General features: G+C 47.1%; 1 protein-coding gene across 1 annotated transcript in view; it reads right to left on the bottom strand.

Annotated features, from left to right (window-relative positions):
* Itga9 (integrin subunit alpha 9) overlaps window positions 1–19,356 on the bottom strand; it is a 304,511-nt gene that overhangs the window by 100,336 nt on the left and 184,819 nt on the right. Inside the window, exon 20 of the mRNA XM_013346639.2 lies at window positions 4,110–4,260. Coding sequence (XP_013202093.2) covers window positions 4,110–4,260 — 151 coding nt within the window. The remainder of the gene's footprint in view (window positions 1–4,109; window positions 4,261–19,356) is intronic.

The raw sequence follows: 19,356 nt of genomic DNA, 5'->3' as shown, positions 1-19,356 counted from the left end.
CCGGCTCTCTCTCTCTTTTTTAAAGATACTTTGTTGTCTGGTGAAAAAAGATCTAAAATCTAGGACCCCTCTTTTCCCTTTGAGAAGAGGAAATGGGTAAATGCCGCTCAACATCTGGCTAAAGATGGGAGCCAGGAGATTTAAAGTGCACTTCTTGAATTCCTCTCACAGATCTGACCGTGGCAAGGTGGTGGTGGCACGCATCCTTAACTGGTCCTTGTCACAGACACAGCTGTACTGAGACAAGGTGGTGGGATGCATCTTTAACTGGAACTTGTCACAGACGTAGCTGTACTGACATGTCTCAGGCTAGACCGGAGCCTCCCTTCACATGCCGCGAATGCACAGATGAAGCTTCTCATGCCAAGGAAAGCTGAGCTCTGCTTTGGAACGTAGGCCACTCTGTGATTGGAGATGGACATTTGGGGTTCTCCATCACTTCCTGGTGCCCAAGGCCACCAGAAGGGCCAGCAGTCTCAGGGACCTGCACTTTAGGCTATCTCTCTGTGCCAGTACTCAGGCAGCGCTGACAGGTGACACACTGGTTAGGGATCGCAGTCCTGGCCTCTGGGTACCTGCCCTCCTCCGCCTTCTCTCAGCTGTTTATGGGCAAAGGGTGGGGCCTCCAGAAGCAACCCAAACAGGAAGTGAGCAGCAGGGAAGACGCAGGACAAGAGTGGCACCTGGATCGGGGCCAGGTGAGGATCTCCTCTTGGCATTATGCAGGAAGTTCAAGGTAAAGTCACCATGGGTTCAGGGTACCGGATTAAAGACAGGAAGGAGGCGGAAGAGACTTATTATTTTCTAAGTATTGATTTCCCCCCAAAGGCTCTCTTACAAGGGTTAGCAGTGAGTTCATTCATCATCTTAATGGCCAGGCCAAGACGGCTATAAACATCTGAGGGTTGCCTTTTCCTGGGGGCGACTATTAACTCGATAAGAGACACCGGAGACAGCAGAGCCTATTGGCAATCACCACGTTCTGTGGCCAGGGGAGCAGCAAAGAGTGAAGGAACGCCAACTGTACTTTGCTGACACACAGAAGACTGGGGTGCACTTCTGCCCCCACAATGCCTGACTCCTCATCTCCACTGACACACGTCGCTTTGTTCCTGTGCACAGACACACCGGTTCCTGCACTGAACCTTCTGCCCATGGAAGGGTCAGCTACTCCCTCAGATATAAAACTATGCAAACACATTAGGTTTCCAAATCCTCCCTCAGTTCAGATTAGAAAGCTGATAGGCCTTATCATCTGGCGCCGTCCTGAGTCGCTTGCCTTGAAAGTGAGAAGAGAGATTCCCGAGGGAAATGGAACACCCGCTCCGTGGCAGAGGTAGATATTAGTGGGAAGACTCACTTTACAATCAAAACAAACTCACCGGCCCTGATGCCACTTGTTATAAAGATGTAAGCTGACCTGGTAGTTACTGAAGACTGCAAAGCCCAGACTGACTGGAAAATCAAACCATTCCCTTCTCAGAAACAGCAAAAACGAGCTTCCTCAATAGACCACCTTGCCCCTCATTAGGCCTTGTAAATGGGAGGAGTAGAAGGACCCAGGGGCCATCCCCTCATCTCGGTCTCCCAAGGTGATTAGAAGGCAGAGCCATCACCAAGACCACAGCCAGACTCAGTGACTGATGACGATGGATTGGGAACTACAGCCCTGAGCAGCTCGGCGAAGCTCTGCTTGTGGGTGTTTCTCCCACACGAGCTCACGACCACCCTTTCCTCCTCACGCCTCCGTCTTCCACCACTCTCACCACTGAATCCTATCTTCCCGTTTCTCTGGTCTGATGGCGCCTCCTGTAAGAGGTCACCGAGGGTGCCCAGCATCCTGAGAGGTTTGCGCTGCATATCACCAACCCGGTAAAAGACTCCAGTTCACACCTGGAAGCAGAGTTTCTGCTAGAACTGTGTGGCTTTGCACCATCACACAGCTGGAGAAATCACAGGCTGAACCTTCTGTCTGGTGTTGGACCACCAGAACACCAAGCAAACCGTGGGTCTGGATAGTATGTTGTGGCCTACGGTGGGAGGCCTACCACAGTTGGGACACATTACACACACACACACACACACACACACACACACACACACACACACACACACACACGGCACAGACTCCACTCAATCCTTAGCACACACTAACATCATAGTGCGAGAAATTGTTGCCCTGGCCCAAGGTTACACTGATCATCAGAGAGGCGGCTGGAACTTCAGTTGGAGCCTGCCAAATCACCAGTGTTCACAACCCCCATCTCACACTTGACACTGTAGACGCAAACTCCAGCTTAGCGTCTATCGTTCTGAAGCATAGATTTCATCCTAAAAGTAATTAGCTTTAAAGACGACATGGATGCTTCATCTGGATTGACTTTTCTGTTCTCTTCCATTCCTAAACACATGTGCATTCATGCATGAACACACACACATACACACACACACACACACACACACACACGACCTCCAAATGCTAATATATTTGGCTAGTTAGTCTGCTGCCAAGGGAAGGATGTGAGACGCACCAAGGATGTGGAAAAGGTTTGACCGGTGATACAGAGTCCCATGACAGACAAGCAGGTTAGGGCACAGACCTAGTACACAGGAGGAATAGCTAGGCTGGAAGCCCAGACCAGAGGCCTACGGGCTGGACAAGATCAGGGACATGTTTTGTTTGGCTTATACCACACTCAGAATACATCTTAATTAGCTGCCAAAGTAACATAAAAATGAAGTTCTGGTTTTTATTGAAAAATAAAATCTGGCAGCACCAGTTAACACTCCCACTTCAATTACTGGGCCACTGAAGTGGCTGACCTACGGGTGACATCAGAACCCTCCATCTCCCAGAGACTCTACCACAGTCTTTCCCACACCTGGACACCGTCACCTATGCTCACACAGGCCTTGCCCAACTCCTGGCTCTGTGATGCTCTCTAAGCATCTCTACTCACAACTTCCAGGGGCCTAGGAAGTGAGATTCCCGCTGGCGGGTGCCAAGAGCCCTGCCCGCAGGACTTGCACCCATCAGGGTGTTTCACCAGCTTCCCACTGCCAGTGCCCAGCCCTCTGCGCCAGAGGGCACTGTTTCCGGAACCACAGAGGTCCTGCTGGCATGCACATGGCAGTTCTGATGTGTTAAGGAACAGTCTCCCAGGAGGTCCCCATCTTAACTCTTAGACCAACGATTCTCAACCTTCCCAATACTGCGACCCTTTCATACAGTTTCTCATGGTGTGGTGAGCTCCAGCCATAAAATCATTTTCATTGCTACTTCATAACTGTAATTTTGTTTCTGTTATGAATCATAATGTAAATACCTGGGTCTAAGTTTTTATCATATAGTGATTCAGGTTCCATGCGAACACCAGTTCACCAAGCCCCTCGCTGCCAACCAGGAAAACCTGCAAATACCTTCACATCTGTCACCAGAGCTACTGGGTAGAATGGGGTGTGTCCTGCCTCCTCTTCCTCTCTCACAGGGGTGGGTGCACTGAGGGGCATTGGGGAGAGAGAATGCAACAGCTGCCCTTTCCTTTGGGAATCATGATCTATAAACTTCAACTCATTGGAATAAATGATTGACTCTACGAAAGCTCACTCAGTTCATGGAAATCATCGAACTTTCTCAAATCCCTTGAAAGTGGCCGGAATGAATATATAAATATGGCAAAGTATCAGCTGACGTAGAACCCATGTACCAGACAGCATGGAATGCACTGTCAGGGATCGGAATCATGACAAGAAGGAGTTCGTCCACACTTATTTTTCACAACTACCAACACAAGACTGAAATTTTACAGAACATATATATGATGGAAATAACAGCTGTAGCCACTCAGAGAGGGCCAGTCCACCAGAGAGAAGGGACGGAACACGACATAAGGTAGGCACTCGGGGCTGTGCCAGCCACCTCCTCACTTCAGGATGAAAGCCCATTTCTGGTAACTCCAAGTTCCTTATCAAGGAGTGGTTTTTGTAGACTCATTGCATGCCCCATGCTACAAACAAGTCAGCAGGTGTTGGAGACAGCAAACGGCTCCTCTCAAGGGAGCTCTCCCTACCTTCTGCCACATGGGCTCCTCTCAGGGGAGCTCTCCTACCTTCTGCCACATGTTGATGAAGAAGAGTTCCCGGGAAACGTTGAAGGACACGTTGGCATCATAGGCATCGTCCCCAAGGTTGGAGATGGAGATGTTTAGAGAGATATTCTTCACAGCCCCTAAAGCTAGGTATGGGGTTTTCTCATCAACACTGCAAAGAAAAACAAAGAGTGATCAGTAGCCTTACTTACAGTGATATAGTAGGGTGCTGGGAATGGGAACCCAACTCTCAGGAGCCCCACCCACGAGGAACATGGCCTTGGAGAACCAGCACCCATGGGCCTCTGCTTTTTATTTGTTTGTTTTCTTTTTACTTAGAACATGGGCTTCTGTGCTTTTGAATTCACTAGACTGTCACATGGCTCCCAGGAAACTCTACACATCAAGTGTGGAAAGCTTGAAAACATTTAAAAAGTTTTATGTGAAATTCCCCCATTCAGTTCTTCTGAGCAGATCCTGCGTCTTTGTCATCATAGACGTGAGGTTTCGTGTTGACTGTCAATGTGACAGAATCCAGAACTGCCTGGGAGATGGCCTCCGGGCACGTCTGTGTGCAGTGCTAACTGAGGTAGGAAGACACTTCTCACTGTGGGTGGTACTCTTCCCTGGGCCTGGACTGTAGACTCTGAAACAGAGCTGAGTACAAGAGCTTGTCTCTGCTTCTTAGCATGGACGCAATGAACCATGGCTCTTAAATGCCCACTGCTGTGACTTCCTGCCGTGACTGACTGTAACCTGGAAGTGCAAGCCAAAATATACCCAGTCTCCCTCAAAGCTCCTTCGTTGGAGTATTTTATCCTAACTACCGGAAAGGAATGTAAGACCCTGGAGACAGTCTCCTGTCACATCAAGGAGACAGAAAATACTCATAACCAGCTGGAGAAACCTTGGAGGGTAGGAAGTTATCTGACCTGGAAGCGTGGGCTGCAATTTTCAGTACAGTAGTCAGGGGAGCCTCGATGAGGAGGTGGCCTCTCACCAGAGAGCAGGATGTGTGGAATGGAGGCTTGCTAAGGAGGGTCTCTGAGGGGGGCACAGAGCTGGCATGTGCCAGGAAGAGAAGGAGACCAGAGAGTATTGATCAGGTTGAGAGGAAATGAGCCCCGAGACGTAAAGAAAATGAGGCTCCGTAGGTCCTGGGGTGTCACCATCAAGACCGTGGTGTAAATATGATGATACACATGGGATTCCCTACCAGCTCTGAGCTAAGAAGTAACGGCTCTTGGGACCACGTCAGGAGGAGGCTGGTCCTCCTGTGGAACACTTGAGAAAAGCTGGGGGAGGCACCTCCTGCAATAAGTCAGGGGGAAGAGGTGAAAGGTCAAGCCAGGCCCTTGCAGCTGAAGTATGGAGAAGAGTCATACTGGAGGTGTTTCCAAGGTTGTGCCAACCTTGGATTTTTCTCAAGAGTTGGAAGAGGGATGTTAGTAGATGAGGAGCCAAGGGCGGCTCCAGGGCTTCGAGATTCAACAACCACATTTAGGGCTGCCGTTTAGTGGGAAGGGAAAGACCGTATGTAGAGAAGGCTTAGCAGAGATAAACCAAGTGCCTGTTGCATTTTATAGAAAACACAGAGGCAGCCTGACACACGGGCGGGGAGTTGGAGGCATTTGGGTTGGAGATCTATACGTGGGGTGAATTTGAAGGACCAGAGAATGGGTGTAGAAGAGCTGTGCTTTCTCGTTTAGGGTCTGAAGAGAGGAGACAGGTGTAGCTAGGTATGGAGGAAGGAAACCAGGACAGGTGACACTGAGCGGCCACATAAGGCTCTTTCTGAGGGAGGAATGCCAGGCTTGTCCAGCATGGCAGAAGGTCAGATCAGCATGAGGAACTAGAACTGGTCACTGAAACTAGTTATGTAGAGCAGGGTTTAGACTTTTTTACATGTGACCCTTTACAGATCTCCGAGTTTTATTTATATTGCTGTGAAAAAATACTCCAATAAAGAAACTTACAGGACAAAGGGTTTATTTCAGATCACAATTCTGGGTTGTAGTATGCTGGGAAGTCAATATGGAAGAAAACTTAAAAACACCTAGATACAGCCCCTCCTCAGTCAGCACAGAGGGAGACTGAATACATCATTACACAGCTCTGGTTCTCTCTTACACAGTTCAGGACCCAAATGCAGACGATGGTGCCATGTACAGTGTGCTGGGTCTTCCCAGTCAATTAATGCAATCCAGAACCCCCCCCCACACACACAGACATGCCGAAAGCCAAGCCTGATCTACACAGACCCTCACTTCATTCCCAGATGATTCTAAATTATATCATGCTGACAATTAATGCCAATCAGTACAGTGTCTGAGAAGTGTTTACATGACCCTGGGTAAGTCAGTCTATGAAACAAGTATACAGATCAAGCATTATTGGTAACAAACCATAAATCTATTTTAAGATAATTCTTTGGTATACATATACACTGAATATCTATTAAAGACTAAAGCAAGTTTTCTATTTCCATCCATTTGTACGCAAACTTCAAGAAGTTCTTGTTTTTTACTGCTGAGTAGTACTCTAATATGTATATATTCCATACTTTCTTCATCCATTCTTCTATTGAAGGGCATCTAGGTTGTTTCCAGGTTCTGGCTATTACAAACAATGCTGCTATGAACATAGTTGAGCATATACTTTTGTTGTATGATAGGGCCTCTCTTGGGTATATTCCCAAGAGTGGTATTGCTGGGTCCAGGGGTAGGTTGATCTCGAATTTCCTGAGGAACCGCCACACTGCTTTCCAGAGTGGTTGCACAAGTTTGCATTCCCACCAGCAATGGATGAGTGTACCCCTTTCTCCACACCCTGAGTGAGGTAAGCCAGACCCAAAAAGAGGAACATGGGATGTACTCACTCATATTTGGTTTCTAGCCATAATTAAAGGACAGTGAGCTTATAATTTGCAATCCTAGAGAAGCTAAATAAGAAGGTGAATCCAAAGACAAACATATAGGCATCCCCCTGAATATTAACCTTCATCAGGCGATGAAAGGAGACAGACAGAGACCCAAATTGGAGCACCGGACAGAAATCTCAAGGTCCAAATCAGGAGCAGAAGGAGGGGGAGCACGAGCAAGGAACTCAGGACCGCGAGGGGTACACCCACATTCTGAGACAATGGGGATGTTCTTTCGGGAATTCACCAAGGCCAGCTGGCCTGAGTCTGAAAAAGCATGGGATAAAACCGGACTTGCTGAACATAGCGGACAATGAGGACTACAGAGAACTCAAGAACAAGGGCAATGGGTTTTTGATCCTACTGCACGTGCTGGCTTTGGGGGGGCCTGGGCAGTTTGGATGCTCAACTTACTAAACCTGGATGGAGTGGGCGGTCCTTGGACTTCCCACAGGTCAGGGAACCCTGATGGCTCTTCAAGCTGATGAGGGAGAGGGACTTAATCGGGGGAGGGGGAGGGAAATGGGAGGCGGTGGCGGGGAGGAGGCAGAAATCCTCAATAAATAAATAAATTTAAAAAAAAAACAAAAAAAAAAGACTAAAGCAAGTTTGTATTCTAATGACATGGGTATGATAATCTGTGTAGCACAATAATCCTTGTACATACTAATTTGTCTTGCTCATATACTCACGGGTATGGGGCCACAGAGTGGACTCAGTGGGTCAAGGAAAGAGAGAAGATGAAATTGTGAGGAGGTAAGGGGATGTTTGGGAAGTTTTAGGAAGAGGAGGGGCTAACTATGATCAAAATACATTGTATACATGTATGAATGCATGAAAGACCCAAAGGATAAGCTTGTTATTTAAAACAGATTTTAAAATAGACTCATTTTATACATAATAAAGAGTAATAGTAGAACATTATTAAAACCGTTTGTTTCCTATAATTAAATCATTATGCTTCTATAAAAGCAGAAAACATGGTATGGACAGCAAAAAAGCTACAGGCTGTAGGAGAGAGGCCTCACCTGTGAGTGTGGACATTTAGGCAGTGGTCTTTGGCACCGTGGGGATGACGGCACATAAAGTTCAGAATGGAGGCTCTACAGAGAGGTTAGGTGATGTAATGTGGGCCAACACTGCCAGGAGCATCGTAAATCTGAGTTAAACCGAACTTATCGTGAGTTCAGAAACCTATTTCTGAACCAGGACCAGGATTTCGCAGTCCTCCACGTTCAGTTATATAAAACCCATATTGCGTTGTGGCCAGCGTGGACGAAGCTTTGATGTACACAGAGGTCACTGGTGACCTTGTGTGAATTCCACGAGTGAATCAGGGCAGAGAGCCTGACTGGCATGACAGAGGAGCTCATCAGAATCGTGAGTTCAGGTGGGTGTGGGAAGGTGCTTCTCTCAGCGGAGGGGAGGGGAACGACAGGGTAGAGCAGCCGGGGAAGTGGGCTGTGAGATAGGAATTATCACAGTGCATTTGTACGTGAATGGGAGAGGCACAATGAACGAACACGTTGACGGGGAAAGTTGCTTGGTGGAACCTGGTGAACACATGGAAAGGCGGAGGCTGAATGAGCAGAGCATGAGGCGTGGCTGTTGGGTGTGGTTGGAGAATTCGGACTTCCTTTGGAGCTGTTGGTATGTGTCACCGAAAGTGAAACAGAGTCAAAGGCAGGGAGAGGAGAGAAGGGGAGGATGTTGGGTTGTGGCAATGTCAAGGAGAGCAGGGAAGTGAATGGGCCAAGGATGATGTGATGGGGATAAAGGTGATAACAAGGATGAGGACCAAGTCATATAAGCTCTGGGCAAAATAGAGTCATTCCAGAGGGAGATGTGGAGAAGCCTCAGAGTTTGTGCAATGGACAGCTGTCTCTTTTGGCTGTTTGGCTCAGTGGCTCCATGATAGATGTGAAGAGTACATCAACAGATAGGGGGAAGGTACTTCTCATGGTCACTAAGCTGTGGGCATCTGATTAAGCAGTCCTGTCTTCTAAGGATGTTCAGTGGCTTAACTTTGGTGATAATGTTCCCAACCACAGCTCTGAATTTTGAGTGCTTCATAAGGCCATTCCAGTCCTGTGATTACCTGGCGTGGCTACAGAAGGTTTAAAGAACCAGAAGTTGCTTCCTCGAACTAAACCTTGCCTCCCTTGTTTCCTGTTGAAGTTGGTCGCCCCCTCCGGGCCCCTTAGAAGTCTCATCTAAACCAGCTCATATCTTTCCAATAAACTAGACTTAAATCAACTGGCATATGTTATGCTGTCTGCTTCAATTAACATAGCTAATACAGTGTGCAAGAGAAGAGGACTATTCAAGCACTCAATAGGCTACTATTCTTTGAAATATAGATTTTGGGGGAAGGAACATCATTATCCATCTCCGGAAAGAAGCCCCACTCCAGTGGGTCTGGCATGCCAACAAGAAAAACATGCTCAACAAGAAATCTGATGGCCTTGCTTTGGAAGCGAGAGCTCCAGGGATCCAAACAAGATGTGAAAAATTAACTCAGAGAAGAGTTTTAAATTCTTGAATGGTCTCCAATGAATTAAGACCCTGACCTCAAGCTATTGTGGCAATGATTTATTATTGTTGGCCACTCTGGTTTTAAACAATTGATGGGTTATTTCTGTCCCCATTTGCTTTTGTAACATGAAAGAAAGACTCCTCAGACCTTGAATTATGTGACAGCATTAACCTAGCTCTATCAAGAGAAGGACTTGCAGACAAGCTCAGAGATGTCCAGTCACCTCAGAGTGACCAGTCTCTGTGGGATATTAAGCAGAGACCACATAGGTAGGCACAGCGCCACGGGCTACAGAACCGCTGCCTTTGCCAGTGTCGTAGTTCACAAGACAAGCCTCTTTCTCTCATGTATAAATGCCAAGGAATCAGGCCAGGGACATCTGAACTTATGCCAGGCCCCACAACATGGGCCTCTGCCACTTAATCACGCAGTAAGGTCATCCCTGGGTTTTCATAGTCAAGTGATTCCAGCGAGGGTCTGTGATTAAGGAACACCAGGCACCTTCCAGGGTAAAATGTGAACTCAAAACTTTTTAAAAGAAACCTCAAAGTTGTTTTCATTCTTTCTCTAGAGCTAAAACTCTATAACCAAAACAGTAGGCTGCTGCTCCCTGAGTTATTCTTAGAAATGAAACGAAAATACGATTTGCTAGCATGGGGCCCAGTAGTGTCCAACAAGCCTTTCTGAACCCTCACAGGAACTTATGAGAGTCACACTTTCAGAGACAAGGAAACCCTGAAGCAGAGGGCTAAGGGGACTGGGTAAGAACCGAGAGCTGCCCGTGTCCACAAAGCCCTCTCCTCTCCATTTTCACCCACGTCCTTGAGTCCCATCTGCCATGGCGCCAGGAGGGCCTTCTTGATGTCGTGTGAATAGCAGACGTCTCACTGTGAGTTCACCGGCCTCTTGAATCCTCATTAGCTCTACTCGATCTTTACCAAGGTGGCTACATACTAATTTTTTTTTTTTTTTTCGAGACAGGGTTTCTCTGTGGTTTTGGAGCCTGTCCTGGAACTAGCTCTTGTAGACCAGGCTGGTCTCAAACTCACAGAGATCCGTCTGCCTCTGACTCCTGAGTGCTGGGATTAAAGGTGTGCGCCACCACCTCCTGGCACTAATTTTTAAAATTTTTAAGAAGTTTCACAATTTGAACAATTAAACATGATCATTTATACCCCTAATTTCTCCTTTCATCTCCCCTACCCTACTTCGCATCCCCCTTCTCTCTCTCTCTGATAATTCACTCTTGTAGTGAGAAAACGTCATGACCAAGGCTACATATGAAAGAAGGCATTTAATCAGGGCTCACATTTCCAGAGGGTTAGAGTCCATGGCCATCATGGCTGGGAGCATGGTAGCAGGCAGGCATGGACTAGAGCATTAGCTGGGAGCATGGTAGCAGGCAGGCATGGACTAGAGCATTAGCTGGGAGCATGGTAGCAGGCAGGCATGGACTAGAGCATTAGCTGGGAACATGGCGGCAGGCAGGCAAGGACTAGAGCATTAGCCAAAGGCTTACATGTAATTAATCCACAGCCACAAGGAAAGGGAGGGAGACAGAGAGAGATCACTAACTGGGAATGGCAGGGGCTTTTGAAACCTCATACCCAACCTCAGTGAAATACCTTCTCTAATGAGGTCATAACTCACAATCCTTTCCAAACAGTCCCACCAACCGAGGACCCAACATTCAAATATATGACCCTATGGGGGCCATTTGCATCCAAACCACCACACCCACTGAGCCCACTTGGTCCTGTCTATGTGTGTAAGGGTATGGGACCAGTGCTGTGAAACACAACTTCCAGACTGGACATGGTTATGCCACTTAGGACGTCACAAGAGCTACGGCTTTACCTGCACAAGATCCATCCAAACCGAACTGCAGCAGAGGGGTGGGAGGAGCTATTGTGTTTGACCTCACATCTTAATTAGGGACAAGGAGCTGTGCTTTCACCAGCAGGGTCTAACAGTAGAAGGCAGGGGCCTTTGTCTTGGATTGCTTACCACTGCACTCCCAGGGGCAAAATCAGTCTTGCACCAACTTTCTAAGGGAAGGCAATTTCCTGACAATTAAGAAGACGTTCTTCAACAACTGAGAGCACCATGAAATGCCTCAAAGGGAACTGTTGTGTCCGTTATTTTATCCTTGCGTGGGACGTCAGAGGCTAGGCTCTCCCAAGGGAGTTCTAGGAGCCGCATCATTGCATGAGCCAGCAAACACCCCCAACAACTCCACAGCAGACCATCAGCTCAGCCCTCACATTTCCCAGGAGAACCTGAGTCTGAGAGAGGACCCACTCAGCTGAGGTCACCCAGCCAGGCTGGGTCTGAGCTGGAGCTAGCGTCAAATGCCCTAAGCTCTCCATGCTGTGGCTCTCTGAGAACAAACTCCATCAGGAAGGGCTCTGGCAAGAAAGGTTCTTTTTAAAGATATCTGAATAGAACAGGGCTCTGTGAAGAACAGCTTCTGAGACAGCCCTGCCAAAAGTTTAAAACAATTGAGCACAGTTGTACGCCAGACATTCCGTGGGTGCTTGTTTATTTAATGAAGGACAATCTTTCTAATTTTCAAGGAATTTTATCCTCCGATAAATTTTCCCATTAATTCTAATTTGTTCGTGCAGCCTTTTAAGTGGGTCATGTTCTTTTGAATGATGTGGAATTCCTCTCTGTATGCTGTGAATACCATTGGTGAATAAAGAAACTGCCTTGGCCTGTTGATGGGGCAGAACATAGGTAGGCAGGGAAAACTAAACTGAATGCTGGGAGAAAGGAGGAGGATTCAGGGAGAAGCTGGAGAAAGACACAGGAACGTTAGCCAGTAAGCCACAGCCATGTGGTGATACAGATTAATAGAAATGGGTTAAATTAACATGTAAGAGTTAGCCAACAAGAAGCTAGAGCTAATGGGCCAAGCAGTGATTTAAATAGTATGTGATTATTTCTGGGCTGAGCAGCTGGGAACCAACAAGCAGTCTCCTCGGACATTTGAACATAGATGCCTTTGGTATTTCCATGTGAAAGGCATCTTCAACAGTCACCAAAGATTTGGACTGTACTGTTTCTAGAAGGCCTATCTTCCAGCACTTTCATATCTTGCTAAACACATATTGCTTATTTTTTTATTAAAAATTACTCCAGAATATACCTTAGTATTGTGTTATCTATATGGGCATTTTGCCTGTATGGATGTCTGTGTATTATATGCACTCCTAGTGTCCACGGAGGTCAGAAAAGGGTGTCAGTTCCCCTGGATCTAGAGTTAAAGATAGCTGTGAGCTACCATGTGGGTGCTGGGCATTGAGCCTGAGGCCTCTGGATAAGCAGTCAGTATTCTTAACCATTGATCCATCTCTGCAGCCCTAATACATGTTAAAGCAGCTACTTTTTGAACGTGTTAAGGGGCTCCTAATTCTTTAGCAAGAATTCATTCACTGTTCCCAATGTCAGGTGCTGCTGGTAACCAGCTGGGAGCTGTGTGAGGCCCTAGATTCTTGGCTCCACTTGTTCTCTGGACTCATTCCTTCCAAGGAACACAATGACCACCCAAAGTTCCTCACTGGGTAAACTGGATGCTTTATGTTGTCGGTGACTTCTGCTGAATCCATATGGGAAGAGGACTTTCCTCCTGTCCAGATACCCCGCCCTGCACACACCACCACTCAATAATTTTTTAATGTTCTTAAAGACCTACACTGTGACCTTACCTGGAGATATAAGCTACTTGCCATAAAGTATGATTTCCTCTTGCTGCTGGCATTGAAGTGGACTAAGTGAAGGGTACTAACTATGCAAGGTCTCTAAGTGCAGCCAAGTAAATTATACCCATCAAAATTATCGCTAAAGAGAATTTTTCCTTTACAACTACAGGAAAAATAAAGTAAACCAAATTGGATACTTAAAAAAAGCCATCAGCTTGAAGGCTGGGGATGTGGCTCAGCAGCAGAGTGCTTACCTCGCATCTGTAAGACTCCAAGCTTAATCCTAGCGCCGGAAAGAAAAGCCACAGTGATAGTATTTATCTCTTAAAAACCCACTTGTAAACTATCCAGTGGGGTGAGAATGGAGGGCAATCTGGAAGGAGCTGGGGGAGGGGAAGGAATATGGCCAAAATACGTTAGATGAAAAACTTACAAAACAAGTTAAATAGCCTTGCCATGTGAGCATTGAGAAATGCAGAGAGAGAGAGAGAGAGAGAGAGAGAGAGAGAGAGAGAGAGAGAGAGAGAATATCTCTGTGAATTTTCCTACAACGTAATTTATTAATTTTACCTAAACCTGACGCGTTCAAGGCTTACACATCAGGCATGTGAGTACCGTTGGTCACATGTGCTATGCTGGGCCAAGAAGGTGAGCCATGAGTGCATGGGGAGCAGGAATGTCCTAGGGACACTCTAGGAGCAGGTTTGAGAGCAAGTGGTACTTTCAGGAGTGATTTCTAAAACTCACACAGCGAAGGAGATGCTGGGGAACTGATGAGGGCTGTGGCATCGAGCCAGTGACCTTTCTGAGTACCCGGAACTTAATACTTAGTCATCTGGAGACTACTCAGGAACCGTGAAGAAGCACATGTCTCAGGGCTATCCCATTAGGGATGAGGAATATCTCTCCACTTATTTCAGGCAGTCCCTGGTCAAGGGCTGTTGTAGCAAGGGGAGGTGCCACCCACTCCAATCATCTCTGATGGACAGAAAAGATGCAGTTCCTGGTAGCAGAACCTGGCCAGAAATTTGGGGCAGGGATAGAAGGGATGTAGAGAGCAAGGATTCTGTCTGCTACAAGGTCCTCCACCAGGGTTCTCAACAGGAAATAGTCAGTGGGTAAAGCCTGTCACTGAAGTTAGTACTGTTACTTCTGAAAAGGAGGAGTCCAGGCTCCTTGTGGGCGGAGCCCCAGGTTCTGCATAACACATAACATCTTCTTTGTGGTCCACAGGTGGTTTCCACAAGAGTACATCCCTGGTACCATAGTTTCAGTCTCTTTCCTGTGTGTTCCCTCCACGTATGTGTTTGTGGGAGTTTCAGGGAGCATATGTATGCATTCGTAGGAGATGCTGGGAGCACATGTGTGTTTGTGGGGGCTGCAGGGAGCATATGCATGTGTTTGTGGGGGTTGTAGCCAGAGGTCAACCTCAGATTCACTCCTCAGGAGCCACCTACCTCGTTTTTGGAGATGGGGTCTGTCACTGACCTGGAGCTCACTGGGTACATTAGACCAGCTGTCCAGGGAGACCCTGGGTTACATCTACACTTCCCCAGCACTAAGATTACAAGCAAGCATCACCACACTCAATGTTTTACGTGGGTTCTGGGGATCAAACTTAGGTCCTCACACTTGTCCAGCTCGACATAGTTTTGGTTTCTATGGTTACTTCCAGTCCGCTCAGTCCTCATGTCCTGACACATATGGGTAATAAACACGCTTCATAGCCTGGACTGACCACAGAGGACTGCAGGAGGGGCAGGCACAAGTCATCCATGGCTGGTGGTTGTTCGTAAGACCTTCAGTATAGAATGCTGTCTGTGCCCTAAAGCTGTGCCCAGGCTTTCAGCATTAGACACATAGATACTACCCTGTTGGTGAGCCTGAGGGTATAGAGACGGCAGGCAGTGAGTACAAGCACTCACTCTGCAGGCCCTAGAAGGTAGCTGTGGACACCCCAAGACATAGACAGCATTCAGTTCTAGAACGCAGCTAAGGAGGTCACCCCCAGCAGCTGTTTGAAGGCCAAGAACTCTCACGGTCAAGTTTACATGCGTATACCAGCACTGTCCCACAGCTCCCTGGATTTCTATGGATGCCAAATCCAGACCTCTTCTCTGCCACACTGGCAACTGCTCTTGATAAAAAATGACTGAGCTGCGACCAATGACAAAACGTCCACTCTCAGATCTGTGACATTTCTATACATCAAGAGTTAAAAGCTGGCAACATCAGCTGGCAGGGGTGAGATACCAGAAGAACTGACCTCATCAGCTACTCCAGAGTCACGAGTGTTATGAAGACCAAGGCCAAGTCATGGGAGGTAAACAGTAAAGCTATCTCTGGAACAGAGGGAGGAAAATGCCTCCATGTTTATTAACATGTCTTAGAGGATGAACTAAAGAGACTCAGGAACTTTCAGCACTAACAGGGTTGTCAGAACCAATGGGGATTAAATACGGTAGTGGTTCATTAACTGACTTGAACGCCAGTGGCAGTACTATTTAACCTCATCCCCATGGGGACCGGGATTCAAATCTCTATTTCTCCCAAGTCCACACAGGAAAACAGCCTATGCCAGTCAGTTCACTAGATAGAATTCAACCAGAAAGCAGCACCAGGCATGGTGGTACACACCAGTAAGGCCAGCACTTACAGGCGAAGGCAGGAGGATCATTAGTTGAAGGTCATCCTCAGCTAACTAGCAAGAGTGAAGCCAGTGAAATGCATGATACCCATTCTCAAAAGTAAAAGACAAACAACAAAAGACAAGAACACGCCCAGGAGCTAGGTACAATCATAAGGGGGCATCATAGAAATTAGGAACAATAAACAACTATCACCCTAATGCTGGGAAGAGAATGTGGCTTGTATTAGTTATTCTAGGCTGCTGTGACAAATGTCACGGCCAAAGCAACTTGCACACTTATTTTAGCTTCTGGCTCCAGAAGAAAGTCCATACCATCAGGGAAGGCATGGTGACAGGAAGAGGAAATGGTTCATCACCATCTCAACTGCACACTGGAAGTTGAGGAAGCAACATTTGGAAGTAGGATAGGCTGTAAGCCCTAAAGCCTGTCCCTGGTGCAAGGCTCCACCTCCTAAGCCAGGACATGGGTGGTTGGGTGTGGGACTTCAGTGTCAAAGTGCATGTGGCCAAGTCTCTGTTTTCACGTTTTACTTAATGGGCTCAAAGAGAATATCAATACTAATTCTATAATAACAGTCATTTTATTATGGCATATTACTATTATTACTCTACTGTTAGTAATTTTACTGTGTCTTATTTGTAAATATAGAGAGAAAATGTGGTTTATGTGATGGCTATTCTTGGTCGTCAACTTGACTCCATCGGGAACTAACTAAAATCGAGATGGCTGGGTATGCCTGTGAGGGGTTTTCTTCTTGACCGAATGATTTGAAGTGGGAAGATCTTGCCTAAATCCAGATGATCTGAGGTGCAAAGATTCACCTTAAGTCAGGGTCACACCTTCTGCTGTCAGCTTGAGTAAGGACATGGAAGGCAGAAGCCTTTGCTCTCTGTCCGCTTGCCCTCACCCTGGCTGACAAGCTCATTCCTTTTCTGCTATGAGCCGCTTCTTTCTGAGTCCAGTATACACAGAAGACCAGTTGGGAATCTAGACCTGTGTACTGAACAACTATTGGATTCTTGCATTTTCCCATCAGGAGACAGCCTTTGTTGGAATAATTGAACCATAACCTATAAGCCACTCTAATAAATCCCACGTATATGAATACATATATTCATTCTATCAATTCTGCTTCTCTAGAGAACCCCAACTAATACAGTTTCTAAGATTTAAGTTTTGCTATGGTTTCAGGCATTTTCTACTAGTCTTGGGACATATTCCCTGAGGAGAGTTAAAGATGATTAGAACTTTCATATGTATGCTTTTATATCCTCAACAGTGTGTAAACCCAAACCATTAAATAGAATATGCACATGTAACTGCCAACGTTCTCTTTGCATCTGGCCATGCTCTGTGGATCCTTCCTAGTCTCACGGAACAGGCCCACGGGGCACTTAGCTCCAGCCGGAGATGGAGGACTCTGCAAGGCACTCCCCCATTCCTGCAGTTGGTCAGAGAGATGGTTCCTAGGACTGAGTATCTGGACTGAAAATCCATTTATACAAAGGTAGAAATACTTTTCACGTTCCTTAACTGCACCCACCGGGGTCAGTGTTAGTTCGTAGAGTCAGGATAAAACACATTTACTGAAGAGAAACAAATGAAAACAGCAGCTCCCTGGCAAGGTTTGGAGAAGCATAGTCAGTCCATATTATTTAAAGTAACTGTGCTCATATCCGTGGGGACTCTGGCTGCAGAACCAGCCCATTCAGTAATCCATTTAATGGCAGGGCCAGCACGTGCACCAACAACCTTGTTTCTCCTAATGAGGAAACTCAGCCAGCCCGATGCTCCACCCCCACCCTGTCTCCTGGTCCCTCTTGGTGGCTCAAGAGCTTCCTGTCCCATCGGTGTAAATGTTGAGAGAAAGGCTGCTTCCCAGATAACAGAAGAATTCAGAGCCTCATCAGCCTTTGCCATGAAGTCTTGGGACATCTGGAATGAATCAGGTTCATTCTCTGTAACTACTGGATTAAGGACTAAAATCCTTCAGTGGGGGGGGGGGGCAGAGGAGTTCCCAGGTCTGTGGGCTGTTTGGAGGTCTGATGTCATGTGAGAGGCAGGGGGCTGTGGAGGAATGCCTGCCTTGGCCCAGCCAGAGAGAGGCCCACTGCCACGCCACACGGCGTCCCACACGCCTGTGCTGTTTGGGTAAGCCTGCCAGCCTGATGACCGAAGTACTCTTTTAGGGCACATTTCCCAGTGGGTGACATCAAATGGCAACAGGTTAGAAAACAAAACAAAAAAGAAAAACCCCCGAAATGGCAAGTTTTCCTAATCGTACATACCTCCTGCTGTGAAGTGAGACAGCCACAGGGGAGCAGGAGCCCCAAGCTCCCCCCCACTGCCCCACCCCATCTCTGGGTCTGTGAGCCCCCACCCTACCCCACAGGGGTAAATAGGCACACGCTGTTCAGTTGCAGCCACAGTGTGGCTGCCCACATGCCACCATAGCAAGGCCCTCCTCTTTGAGCCTGCGCTTTCTTAAGCTCACAGCCACTCAGAGGGAACTCACTGTGTCCTTAGGGAGCAGAGAACAGGGGTTGGCTGTAGGTGTCACCACAGGTGCTGCAGGGAGCCACAAGGACTGTGGCTTTTAAGTTTGGCTATATGGTTCTAAAGAAATGATCTGGCCTTCAAAAGAAGACCCACTTGTAGATATTACGACATTGTGGTTTCCTCTGGAACATGCTTTTCTCATATCCAGTCTTAACCCACATGCAGGGGAAACTTCTAGAACATGTTTCTAACCTGGTTTATTGCTGGTACATCCCATTGGCCGTGCAGTGACGCCAAGGGTCCCCTTCTCAAATGATGCATGGACTGGAATGTGGGATAACGAAAAAATCAAGTATGCAAAAATAGATTATTATGTTGACCAAACGTGTGATCTAGCAACATATGCTTCCTAAAGTAAATAATAAATTAATGATGAGTTGTGGAAAAGGATTTGAAATTTGCCACAACTCTGAGGCAGGGACAAATGACATTTCAAAGTATCTACAGTATCATCTAAAAGCATCTGTCATTTCTGTGTGACCAAGTCACAAGTCCTGAGTGTGTCTCTGTGGCTTGCTGCCCACATCTACATTTAGATAGAATGTTAACGTTCTCTTTGAAGCTAATGACGATCAAGATGTAACTGTCCTCCTGTCTCAGCTCACAGACCCTATGAATTCCAGCTCAGATCACCAACAGGGCATGGCACGCAGGTTGAGGCAGCTCCTGCTTCATGGGACACGATGGTGGGGGTTTGTTTCAGGATGGGGAAGAGAGCTGTGATGGAGGGGAAAGGAGGTGGGGAGGGCATGCCCAGCCTTGGATGCCAGGAAGAAAGATGACAAGGGAATTTTTAAAAGGCATGTAATAATAAAATCAGCAGCTAGGGCTGACCTCCTTCACCTCAGTCCCACCCCTGCATTAACAGCAGCTTCACCAGGATCCTCCCACCCCTGCA

This window comes from Microtus ochrogaster, chromosome 5 (genome assembly GCF_000317375.1).
Source record: "Microtus ochrogaster isolate Prairie Vole_2 chromosome 5, MicOch1.0, whole genome shotgun sequence".
Lineage (NCBI taxonomy): Eukaryota > Metazoa > Chordata > Mammalia > Rodentia > Cricetidae > Microtus > Microtus ochrogaster.
The sequence above is the reverse complement of the archived record's forward strand: the minus strand, read 5'-3'. Positions and strand labels throughout refer to the sequence as shown.